Raw genomic sequence first — 11,700 nt, 5'->3', positions numbered from 1 at the left:
AGGAACATCCTAATGCAGCACTTGACCTTGGCTTCTGCCACTCCAAACTCCTGTCAGAGGCATCAAAAGGAATTTGGGCTGATCACACAGCATCTTCCCTGATCTACCCCATCCTTTGCAGCACAGGTATGGCAGAGTCACAGACAAATGCAATACATCTTGATTCCTCCCAAAACATAAGCCAACCCGACACAGGAATTCTGTGAGACCAGGAGTTTGTGTGCACATATTAGTCTGGGGCAGTGGTTGTAACTGTGTCTCATTTGCCTCACCTCATCCAGAGGTGAGAGGCTGCTAAGAGCCTCAGCAGACAGTACCTTGCTGCAGGTATCAGGCTTGATCTGGCACAGGACTGGGAGATCTCCATGTAGGCGGCCAAGGTTTATTAGAGAAATTGTTAAATTACAATGACTTGTATACAAAGATAAGCTGCGGTGCCTTCTGAAAGGCAAAGGTGTTTCTGACCCATAGAAACTGATACAGGTTACCCAGACACCAGTGACAGGCTTGACAGTAAATAATGATCACCTTGCCGTTCATCTTAGTGGAGTCAGTGTCTTCTACCTAGTACATCCAATGGGATGTGTACATTGTATCCGCACATAACTACTACCTCCTGCTGGCTGCCTTTCTGTCACCATCCATCTCAGCAGCATCTCTTCTGTCCCCGCTCCATCCCGGGAGCTCTCCCCTCCCTCGTTTGCTGTGTTTAAAAATCCAGAGCAACACATCTCTATGAAGCATTTCTAAATTCAACACGAGGCTGCTCTCATCTTTAACTGAATGGGGGAATAGGAAGATGCAGAACTCAACTCTGTTATTAGACCTTTAAACTAAAATTAAGAAAGAAAACCCCAAAACAAAAATCACTGTTCATTTCTCATGGAGAATTCAAATCTTTCACTGGTATGTTCCTAGGACTGTTTTTTTTCTGCTTGCACCAGTTAGCAATCACAGAGCTGTATCCCGGAGCACCGTGGCATTGTCCTGCTGGTGAGATGAGCCGTCAGAGGGCCACACAGACCAGTGCTGCTGTCCACACAGCCAGCATGAGGCTGGCAGTCAGTCTGGGTATGGGGTGAGGGCGCAGGGATGGGGTGCCCGAAGTGCAGGAGCAGACCTCGTAGCCGTTCTTCGAGCGGCTCTCGTTGTGCTGTCCTGGCCTGGAGCGCGCTCCTGTCCTGCTGCTCCCGGCTGCCTCGGGGGCGTCAGCCTGCATGTCGCTGCACACCAGCCAGTCCCTGGCGATGGACTGTGGGTATCTGGGCTGCACCTCCAGCTCACTGTCCAGCACCTTCCAGTACTCCTTGCCCTTGAAAAAGTAACTTGCACCTGCAAAGAGACCAAAACCCAAACAGGAGGTGAGTAGCGGTGGATGCCATCCCAGAGGAAGGTCAAAGGAGCACTTGGAGCAGTAGAGGAGCATTCCCACCCCAGCTGAGGCCCGGGGAGCAGAGGCACATGAGATATCACTGCTTGTTGTCAATATCCCCTCTCACTGCAGGAGGGATGCTCCAAAAGGGAAGGTAATGCTGCGCCTGCCCAGAATCTCTTACGTCAGCAAGCAGCCACCAGCGGATGGAGGTGGATGGTGAGCTGCCACCTGTTCTGTGCCGAGGCCAGGAGCAGATATGCCTCCCAGTGCTGTGGGTGTGTAGGATCAAGGCCCTGTGAACCCACAGCTGGACACATCATGCCCTACTCTTCTTCTTGTAATAGGGCATGGTAAAGCTGGAGACCCCACTATCCATTAATGACCTGGGGTGTGTGCTTCTGACCCTGGGCTCAGAGAAATAACCTGAGCCTGCCAGGGCCCTGGGAACCTTCTGCTTTCAGGTGCGTGTTTTCCACTCTGAACCAGGAGGCTGTGAATTCTCTAAGCAGGCCCCATGTTCAGGAGGACTCCTACCTATGGGAATGTCACTCTCAATAGCTTTGGAAATTCAGCTTCAAAGTCTTTGGAAGTGGCCTTCCCCTCTGCCTGGTTTAGTGATTGCCATTACACAGTTAGGTAGCCAGTAAATAAGCCTTCAAAGTGCCACTTTGTTGTGAGTGAATAGCTGATTGTAAATATCTCCTGTGACAAAATTTTTGTGGTCTTTTCAGGGGGAAGAAACCACTGAGAAATCTCAACAGAAAACAAGTTGTAACTCTGGGAAAACATCTTTAAAAGTATTTTCTGTCTGCATCCTCATATATGCAGCTAAAAATCCAATGATTACAAGACCGGCGAGGAACAAATCAGCCCATACTAGGATAAAACTCACTGCAAAACAGTGACATTGCATGTCAACTGTGTTCTTTTAACAAAGTGCAATAATTATCCCCCCACAATATTTTTGTTGCCCGTTTAAAATAACAAAGTCCTCTAGTGAGCAATATGGGGAGCTCTGGCTGGAATCACACCTCTCTCTTCAGCTTCCAGTCACCAGGAACATCCCATCAGGGGCTCATCATTTGCATTGGCAGGCAGGGTAGAAGGGGCTACAGCTCAATAGAGCACTGATTTTCTTTGCTGTGCTTTTTTAAACTGCCATACAGACTCACCGTCTGACCACCTCATGGCATCATCTAAAGGGCTGGGTATTCCCTTCCACGGAATGGCCTCTGAAGGATAGCCGGGATCCATCCTCCGCTCATGGTCATCATAGCACCAGTAGAGACTGTCCTTAAAGAAATAAGTCTTGTCATTGTGAGCCCAGGAGAAAGCAGCATCAATTCCTCCCGGAGGCAGGCCGAAGTCTGAGATGGGCCGTGGGTACCCTTCCTCCACATTGTTGTCTTTGAAGACCCAGTATCTGTCTCCTGTGGAAAGGAAACAAGCACAGAAAAAAATCACATTTGTTTCACAGCCTAAACGAGTATTTCCACACAGATGAGGTGAGCTAATATTTTGTTATCTACTGCGGTACAAAGTCTCGGGGTTGAGCTCTGGGCATTTAAGGATGGAAATAAGAAGGGGTCAGCCCGTGGGGGTTTCTGGTTTCCACCCCCCCTCGATGGGGGGAACCTCTGGCTTTGAATAACTTTTTGTCAGGCTGTCCATGGACATAGCCCTGCTTTGCTGCTGAAAGCGTGACTGTCCCAGGACAAGAACACACTGACAACATCAGTACAGCTGTCACTTTTATATATTTCATGGAGGCATTTGATTTTCTGCCCCTTGGATTTCTGCCTGATATCCAAAGAAACAAAGCAGCTTTTGTGGGCAAATTGGGCAATTTCTGCAGGCTATATGGCTCCTGAGAAGCCAAGTGCAGTCCACTCTGGAAGAGAAATAACCGCTTTCTAGGGCCAGATGGGCTGAGAGACCTGTGCATTATGAGGATGCACAGGGACTGGATACATCCCATACAAGCAGCTCACTGCTCTTCAAGGGTCTTACACAGCTGCCCCCTTGGCCTGACTTTGGACAAGAAAGAACAAGAAAATGAACCCAGATGTCTCAATTTGTTCATAGTTCTCTAACCACTGGGACAGTCTTTCTTCTTTTACAACACCTATTTAGGAACATGCAGTGCCCTTTTGGGTATCGCATAAGGAACAGAGTTTCTCCTTCCTTGGTTTTCTAAAATATCTGAGGAGGCCCTTAAATGGATGCCCATGTATCAGCAGCAGGACCTTAGAGGCTAAGGTAATTTGTGTTCTTTGGTTTCAGTCCAGGGATCAATGAAACAGCGCTGGAGGGAGAGAATGAGTCATATTTTATAGCTGGAAAGAAAATTCTGAGATTATGTTGGGAGCCAGGCAGGACTAACACACACAGAGAATGTGTGTCTTGGAACAAGATGTCAGCTGTGGCACATCTGGAATTCCAGCCTCCTGAGCAGCTTGGAGGAGCCCCCAGGAGACCTGTGCTCCTGGTTTGTTGTATGTTCATTCCCAGCAGGGAGAGAAGGAAGTGACTGAGGACCGCTGTGGTCTGCAGACCTGACTGGGAGGATCTAGAGCCAGGCATAAAGGGTGGCCCCACTCCTTAAGGTGGCCCCATTCCCTCTGGGAAAGCAGAGCAGGGCAGCCTGCCTGAGGCAGACCCTTCCATAGGCTGTTCCACGGAGAGATGCAGGGCTCAGTGTGCCGGTGGTCCAGGAGGGTGTTGGCTGCACTTGGAAAGGCCTTCTGCAAGCCTAGGGGCTTGTGTGGGACATGAGCCATCTCTCTGGCCTGGCTGGGGGAACTGAAACCAAATTACTGCTTCCAGAAGTGCTTGGTTCAGCACTTCTGAAACCGATAATTGCACCATGTTTCAAGCAGAACGGACAGGAGACAAAAAGCAATTTCCAAACGGGAAGAATAGAGGGCTGGGATGTGTTTAGCACTTCAAGTGCACAACCTTGGTGAAACGAGAGTCAGGGCTTGCCAGGGTCTTGGGTGACATTGAGTGCATGGGTGGCATCTAACCAGCACAGGTAGATGGTCTCGGACATTTGTACAGAAACCAAGAGCTAAACTGTCCCTCCAGCTCTTCTGAAATCAAAGCTTGCAAGTTTTTTTAAATAAAAAAGAGATAATTATACTAGTAATTTTAAGGAAAAAACCACAGTAACAGAAATATAATTATTAAAACTGAAGGTCTTCCGTTTCATTTTTATTCCCTCTCTGGCTTTTTCTTTTCTCAGCAACAAATACTGAAAAGAGAAAAGGTCAAAGGAGGAATGCACCACCTGTGAGTGTGTAGGGGTGGTTCCTGCTTCTGTTTCATTCTCGAAAAGCTCAGATTTTTTTTACATTTGGCTGAACTTTATCTTCAATGACATTTCCCTCATTTTGTGGGGAACATGACCGTTACCTTTTGCTTGCCCTCCCTGCCAGCTCATTTCTCCTGGCCTTGCTCACGGACAACAGGATTCAGACTGGCACTCGAGTTGTTTAACATGTGGCACTGGTGTCTCCTGCCTAGGACCACATTCTATATCTCCAGCACCATGTTTGCTCTCACCTTTGAAAAAGACAATCTTGTGGTCACTAGTTCTCTCGTAGACTGCGTCCAGGCTGTCCAGGTTGAGCGGCAAGCCCCGCCAGAAACGGTGAATCTGAGCCGGCTGGAGGGAGACCAAGTGCTTATTGCGAGTCAGTCTCCAGAAGTACTTGCCTGGAGGGACAGACTGGACATTACTGAACCACACTCAACCCACCTTCCCCGGGGGGTGAATGTCAGGTGGGTGGCAGCAGCAGGAAGCAAAGCATGTGACATGGGAGCCATGATTTAGAGTCATCCTACTTTCCAGCAGCAGCTGCAACTGCTTTCTATTTCTGGCAGTCATTAGAAGAAATCCCTTTCTTTTTTGGATTAAAATAATCCTCTGGACATTGAGCTGGAGCTCTTATACCCCTGGCCACAGCGTGCGGGTCCTACCTCCCTCTCTGCTCGGGACCTCCTGCAAGCTGGTGGGACCAGGCACTGACAGCCTTAAGCAAGAGCTTCCAAAAAAAAAATCCCTGTTCCTCCTCTCCTGGAGCAGCCACAGCTTCCTGCACACAGAATGTCCAGCTGCTTTCATGTTTGGAAATGTCTAGGATGTTACAAAGAAACACAGAAATACCAGACGGGTTGTTTTGTAATGAAGAAAAGGAGTGAGAAAATAAAGGAGGAGGAAAACATCTGAATAGATCTGGCAGGGTTGAGGTGGGGAAGGAGGCAGTTAAGGACTTTAGTACCATCTAGAAGTGCAGGATACTAAACAGAGACTGCAGTCCTGTGGAGCTTCCAGGACAAATGTACTGGTGGTGCCACCAAATGCACTTCAACACCTGCAGCAGCACTGCCCCAGCTAGGAAAGAGTATTTTGGGGATTTCTGAAATGTTTTGGATAGTGTAAAAGAAAACAGATTTAGTCTTTGTGGGAAGGATGACAAACTTTTTCCTGCTAAAAGAGCCTTATACGGGATTTCCCGAGGAGTCTTCATGGTTTTCAGGGGCAACTCCAAACCCAATTCTGTGTTGGCTCTGGGATTCTCAGCCTTTCTGCAGCACATTTCACGCTGTATTGTCTCCAGAGAGCTCCACAGAGTGACATGAGCCAGAGCAAGATGTTTAGGAGGCAACTCTCAACTTTGTCTTGTATTTGTTATTGTCCATTAGAAATTATTGCACATTATTTGCGTCTGGTCTTGCATGAATTTCTGGGGGGAGATAAGCAATAGAAACCAAAGATGCATCTTCAGATTTCTATGCCCCACACACTCAGGTTTTTTTTCTCCAGGGCTGGCAGATTGTGACACCAGTTTTTAAAATTTTACAGAAATTGGGTCTTAGCCTAATAATGCAGGATGCAAAACACTTTAACATCTGCAGAGAGGGAGTTTTATTCTAATTATAAGGCTTTCTATCATAGTCTCGTTCTTCTGCTCCAGTGTGCTTATTTGCTCTGTCTTACTGAAACAGAAATTAATAATATACTCCAATATGGTAGGAATTGCCATAATTACGGATTCTTTTTAAGTATATAAAAATATCCCGAGGATTCAAATTTGGTGGCCTTTTTACATCAATGGAAACATATGTAATTAAATCAAGATAATTGCTGCATCTGTAATTAGCAAGGCACTAGACAAGGTCAGATTTCCACTTTTTTAGCAAGAAATACAGCTCAACTTAATTCCTTCTTTAGCAGATCAACACCTAAACTTCCAAGTGCCCTGGGCTCATCGCAGACACAAAGGGAAGCCTCAGTACTTTTGACACTTTGTCCCTTTGTAAGTGATGGGCTCAGCTGGTTAGCCACTGCAGCAGGGAAACCTTAAATCTACCGCAAAAGTCAGGAATAAATAGCCTGAGCGGTTGGTGACTTTGGTTGGCTATCAGGAAGAAGAAAGAAAATAAAGCACTTAAGTAGCAAGGAATTCTGAATGAGACAGCCCCAGTCTGCCTGGGCTCATGATCTGCCACGGCCCAGCCTGCTCACCAAAGTGCTGCTGTTGCATGGATGATCATCAGCCGAAGCCAGCTCCATTGGAGAACTGCTGCCATTAGCATGCAGGAATAATTTAAAAACCAAAAGCCCAACCCCATATTAGTTTAAAAAGGTCAATTTAAACCCTTCTCTGAGCTGAAAAACTGAACACGATGAAAGCCAAGTGTGAGGTCCTGCTGCACCAAGATGTGGACGATGTGCTTCCTTTAGTTTCAGGTTATTTTGATCCCAGCTGTGTTCCACACTCTCGAGACTTTGGCAAGACTGCTGCACACACCATGCAGATGCACACACAGGCCAAAGGTGTTTAAAACTTTGTGAGTCTGTGGTGAGGCACCTTCGTCAAAGTAAGCGGTGATTCCAAAGAGCAGAGAACCACCGTTGCCTTCGAAACAACAAGCCTGTGAGGTCTGGGGAGCTCCAGTCCCGGTGCCTTTGCGGTGGCTTCTTTCCATCTAGGGAGCCAGCAGGACCAGCTCAGAACAAAATGCCTATTGAGGGGCAAAGCTCAGCACTAGAGATTATTTACGCTGCCCCAAAGGTGACATCCCCTCTCCTTGGTGCACAGGATAGTTCGGGGGGGCAACAACGTGGGCTGCAAGTAAAGTGCTGGTGGCAGATGTGCAGTTGGCATCCGCTGACCCAGTGCTCTTTACATCTGCTTTTTGGCCTGCAATAAATATATCCAAAAATAGACACCGAGATGTATTTCTCTTTACTTCATCAATTTTTCTCCTCTGAGGGACAGACAGCCGTTTATCCTGACACCAGTTCATGTCTTTGAGTTTCCCTTCTTCACTGTGTCTTTTTGGAGCTGGCATCTGAACAAATAATGTTGTGGAACAGTCCCCATATTGTGCTTCAGAGCACAGGCGACAACAAATTCTCTGGAGCACTTTTGCTGTTCTTGCTTGTGACCCAAGGCTCGCGCTGTGATACCCAGATGCCAGGACACTGCTGCTCATCCCTGGAGATGAAAATACTTCTGCTTACCTGGTGGATGGCTTTGGGGTGGCCAAACAGTGGCCAGGGATGCAAAGAAACTCCCATGGGCATGTTTACATCTTGGAAACATGAGAAAGCAAGCCCAGAGAGTCCAGCCTACACAGGCTCTGCTGAGCTCAGAAGGCACAGATGGGATCCTCATCAACAGCTGGACATCTCAGGAACACAGTGCCAGCAAGTGTTCACTGGCACAAAACCAGATGGTCCTCAATTGTGTGTACACTGTCTTTGAGAGATGTGCAGCAAGCAGAATTAGGGAAGGTGAAGCGTGGGAGGAAAGGAAGGCTGGAGGTATCCAGGAAGAAAGCAGTGGAGTGTTGTTGCTGCTCTGCTCATCCTTGGTTCAGCCTCAATTTTGACTTTTTGATAGCACAAATATCAGATTTTGATCCTTCACTGAGCAGTCCAGTGTAATGAATCGGAGTAAAAACTGCTGTGCTGGATTGTCACCAGTCTGGCCACACACCCAGGTATGAGATGCCTCCCTGGGTCTGTGGAAGCAGCCCACAAACCCCAGCCAGCTCATTCTCACCACCCACTCCAGCCCATCCCACACTGCACTGCCTCTGGTACTGCCACATCAAAGCCACCACAGCGTGGCACAGGCAGAGACCCGTGGCGCTCACCTTTGAAGAAGAAAGCCTCTCCCCGGATCTGGGCCACTGCATCGAAATGTGTGTTACACCTGTTGGGCACGTCCCGCCTGAGCCTGTGGAGAGATGCCCAGGTGAGCAGGGCCCAGGCAGGCAGTGAGGCATCGTGTCCCCCCTCCATGCCTCCCATCCCAGAGACTGAATCACCCCTGCTCCTGAAGAAGACTACAGGCTGCGCCCATCTGTCACTCCTCATGCTCAAGCCCAGCCACGTGCACAAGGATTTCCAAGGCGAGGTCAGCCAAACCTCAGCCTGAAGACAGCTTGGGTTGACAACCCTGAGCCACTGGACACCATTGCTGGGAGTCGAGTGAGGACACGCTCTGCATCCGCCAGCTCGTGTAGCTGGTGAGGGCTGAGCTGGCTTCCTGCTCCCAGTGGCACAGCGTGGCTGGGCCAGCTGCCCCAGGGCAGCAGGACATGGAAAACAGCCAAGCAGCCTCTCACTCCATCAGCTCAGGATGCCACTGCTCCAGGGCTGAGCTCCAAAGTGCCAGTGAGAGGTGACAGAGTTGCAAAGGAGAAAGCAGCTGAGCTTAAACAGAGGGACCTGGAGGAGCCATGTGATGTCCCATGAAATCTACCGGGTGAAAGCCAGCTGGCAAGTGGCAGCTGAGATATTGAGCTGCTTTAACAAGATGGGTGGGGAAGGCACAGAGTACGAAGGACTGAGAGAGCCACAAAGCCCACATAAGAAATTATGACTGACAGAGGAACAAGGAGAGGATGCTGGGAATACTCATGGAAAAGCTGCTGTGGGTGACAAGGAAGCATGAATCTATTCTGCTGATAGAAAAATTGTGCTGGGCTGCCAGCAGCAGCTTCTTTGCTCTTTGACCACAAAAGGACAGATGTGGAGGCAAACCCCATCCACTCTCCCAGCATACAAGGCAGGAACAAGGGGATAGCATGAGCAAGTTTCCTGCTGCTCCTGCTGCTGGTATGAGGTGGTGGCCTCTTACAACAGCAGGGAGAAAGGCTCTTGTATATCTGGGTCCAAACATGGCCATAAGGAGCCTGGTGGACAAGTGTCTTTAGAAGCTACGTGCGGAGAAATGTAACTAATGGCATTTGGCATGTTCAAACAAAAGGAGCACGAGGTGAAGGTGACATGCTCCATCTCTGCCGCTCTCAATTGGGATGCTTTTGGTGTCTGGCAAAAAATGTGTGTGACCATCACCTCCTGCCTTTTTGTCCAGTGTCCCTTCTTCTCTTAACTGTCCTGCTGTCTTGGTCAACATTTATTAATGAGCTATGTCCTGCAATTCCCTTAATGAGGCCATGCTGGTTACTTGATGACACTCAGTGTAAGCAGCCCTTTGCCAATGCTAACCAGCATTGGAATCGGGCTATCGGTCCACTTGTTCCAATATTCACTCCCTCAGGTACATTAGGCAGTTGCTCACTGTGGTACAGTTTAGGTAAGTTATGTTTGCGCAATTCAGGATACTGCCGAGGAAGTTTGTTTAAAATTCCAGCAAGGATGAATTTACCTAAGGGTGATGGTGACAACTTTCCACTAATATGAGTAAAAAAATTGAATTTTAGCAAAATATCCAGAGATCCAGAGAGGAATACCAACGCCAGAATGAGCAGGCAAGACACGGATGAAGCAGAGCTTCACTACTATACATCCTTTGCAGGAAAGGAAGAAATTTGACTTACGGGACAGTGGAGCGGTTCTCTGGCAGCTCTGGCAGGATTGGATGGTCATCTATTTTGCTTACTTCAGGCTTGGCTGTGGGGGACACAGATTCCCTGACTCCTGTGCAGAAAAGAAGCATTAATGGGGAACACCATCCTCCCTACCAGCTCTACTCACCCCAGAGAACAGCTATTCCAGTGCGTCCTACCAGGAACAGGCTGTAGCCAGTTGAGGGACACAAACTTACCATAGAGTTGCCAGATCCGGACTTTGTCCTCGTAAGGCAGGTCATACTTCAGAGGATCCCCCACTGGACCTTGGTAGTAGGGTCTCATGATAGACTCTATGGCAGAGATGTGGGTCAAGCCGATGGCATGGCCAAACTCATGGACAGCTACAGCAAATAGGTCCATCCCATGAGTGTCTGGAGATAAGGATAAAATTGAAGTAAAAGTCACTAAGTGCGGAGAGTAATTTGGGTGGGCTGCAGGGGCAGTAAGAGAAAGTGTAGGTTTATCTCACATAAACTGCAAAGAAGAGCTTTGGAATAGGTAAAGTTTGAAAAAATTTTTTTACAGTTGGAGAACATATGAAAATGGAAAGCAAGCCAGACTTCAGCCTACACCAGCCTGGGTATCACCCCTCTTATTTCCAGATCACTGTCGGCACCTGAGAAAAAGCTGGACAAAGGGCTGAGACAGCAACCGCATCGCCACCATCTGCTGAGCGGCACTGCAGAAGCTGGGCCAGAGCAGTCACTCCCTGCGTCTCATGCCTGCTGCAGCTGCTGACACAGCCTTTGCATTGCCCAGAATACCAGATTTCTGCAGCCACCAGCCAGGAGCTCGTCACATCCTGTGACAATGAGCCAAGCCATGAGCCAAGGAGCCCACGGCGCTCTGCGGGGCTTTCCCTGCCTGGCCTCGCATGATGCTGCCCCGGCCAAATCCATCCCTCAGCCTTCCTGTATGCACACAAACGCAGGAATGTTCATCTGCTTATCGACCACCAACCTGCTCATCTCACTGCTGCCCTGACACAAGTAGGTGACTGTGTCCAGCTTGTTTTTAGAGGATTTACCATCTTCTCCTGTTACACATCTTGTGCTGATGGGGCTGCAGCTCTTGTGTCTGCTGCCTTTGGCGAACACTTTGATCCTCACACACCACAATGGGTGTTAGGGAGACACTGTTCAACATCAATATCTCGAGACTTTGGTGGCTTTTTTCTTTCAGTCTGGGCTATCTCTACTATATTCTCTTTCCCCACATTTCCTTATTTGCAGTCCAACCCCCAGTGCCTCACACCACACCCCACATACAGACCAATCCAGACCTCTCCAGAGTGAGACACTCATGTAAGGGATTAATGCTCATTTCCAAACACACGCCACTGCTACCAAAGCAAAGGAGGAGCTGCTCCCGGGAACTGTATAGGACTGAGCCTGCTTGGTGCATTCCCACCACCCAGACAGGCTGGGCCA

At 48.7% G+C, this 11,700-nt stretch overlaps 1 protein-coding gene across 1 annotated transcript in view; it reads right to left on the bottom strand.

Moving 5' to 3' along the window:
* Positions 1 to 360: 360 nt before the first annotated feature.
* Positions 361 to 11,700, bottom strand: part of MMP17 (matrix metallopeptidase 17) — a 51,196-nt gene continuing 39,856 nt past the window's right edge. Inside the window, exons 5-10 of the mRNA XM_041489095.1 lie at positions 10,465 to 10,641; positions 10,238 to 10,337; positions 8,546 to 8,628; positions 4,940 to 5,092; positions 2,548 to 2,805; positions 361 to 1,332 (exon numbers count right to left, since the gene is read on the bottom strand). Of these exons, the coding sequence (XP_041345029.1) occupies positions 1,007 to 1,332; positions 2,548 to 2,805; positions 4,940 to 5,092; positions 8,546 to 8,628; positions 10,238 to 10,337; positions 10,465 to 10,641 (1,097 nt within the window). The 3' untranslated portion in view covers positions 361 to 1,006. The remainder of the gene's footprint in view (positions 1,333 to 2,547; positions 2,806 to 4,939; positions 5,093 to 8,545; positions 8,629 to 10,237; positions 10,338 to 10,464; positions 10,642 to 11,700) is intronic.

This window comes from Pyrgilauda ruficollis, unplaced genomic scaffold (assembly GCF_017590135.1).
Source record: "Pyrgilauda ruficollis isolate IOZ18807 unplaced genomic scaffold, ASM1759013v1 scaffold9, whole genome shotgun sequence".
NCBI classification, from domain to species: Eukaryota; Metazoa; Chordata; class Aves; order Passeriformes; family Passeridae; genus Pyrgilauda; species Pyrgilauda ruficollis.
The sequence above is the reverse complement of the archived record's forward strand: the minus strand, read 5'-3'. Positions and strand labels throughout refer to the sequence as shown.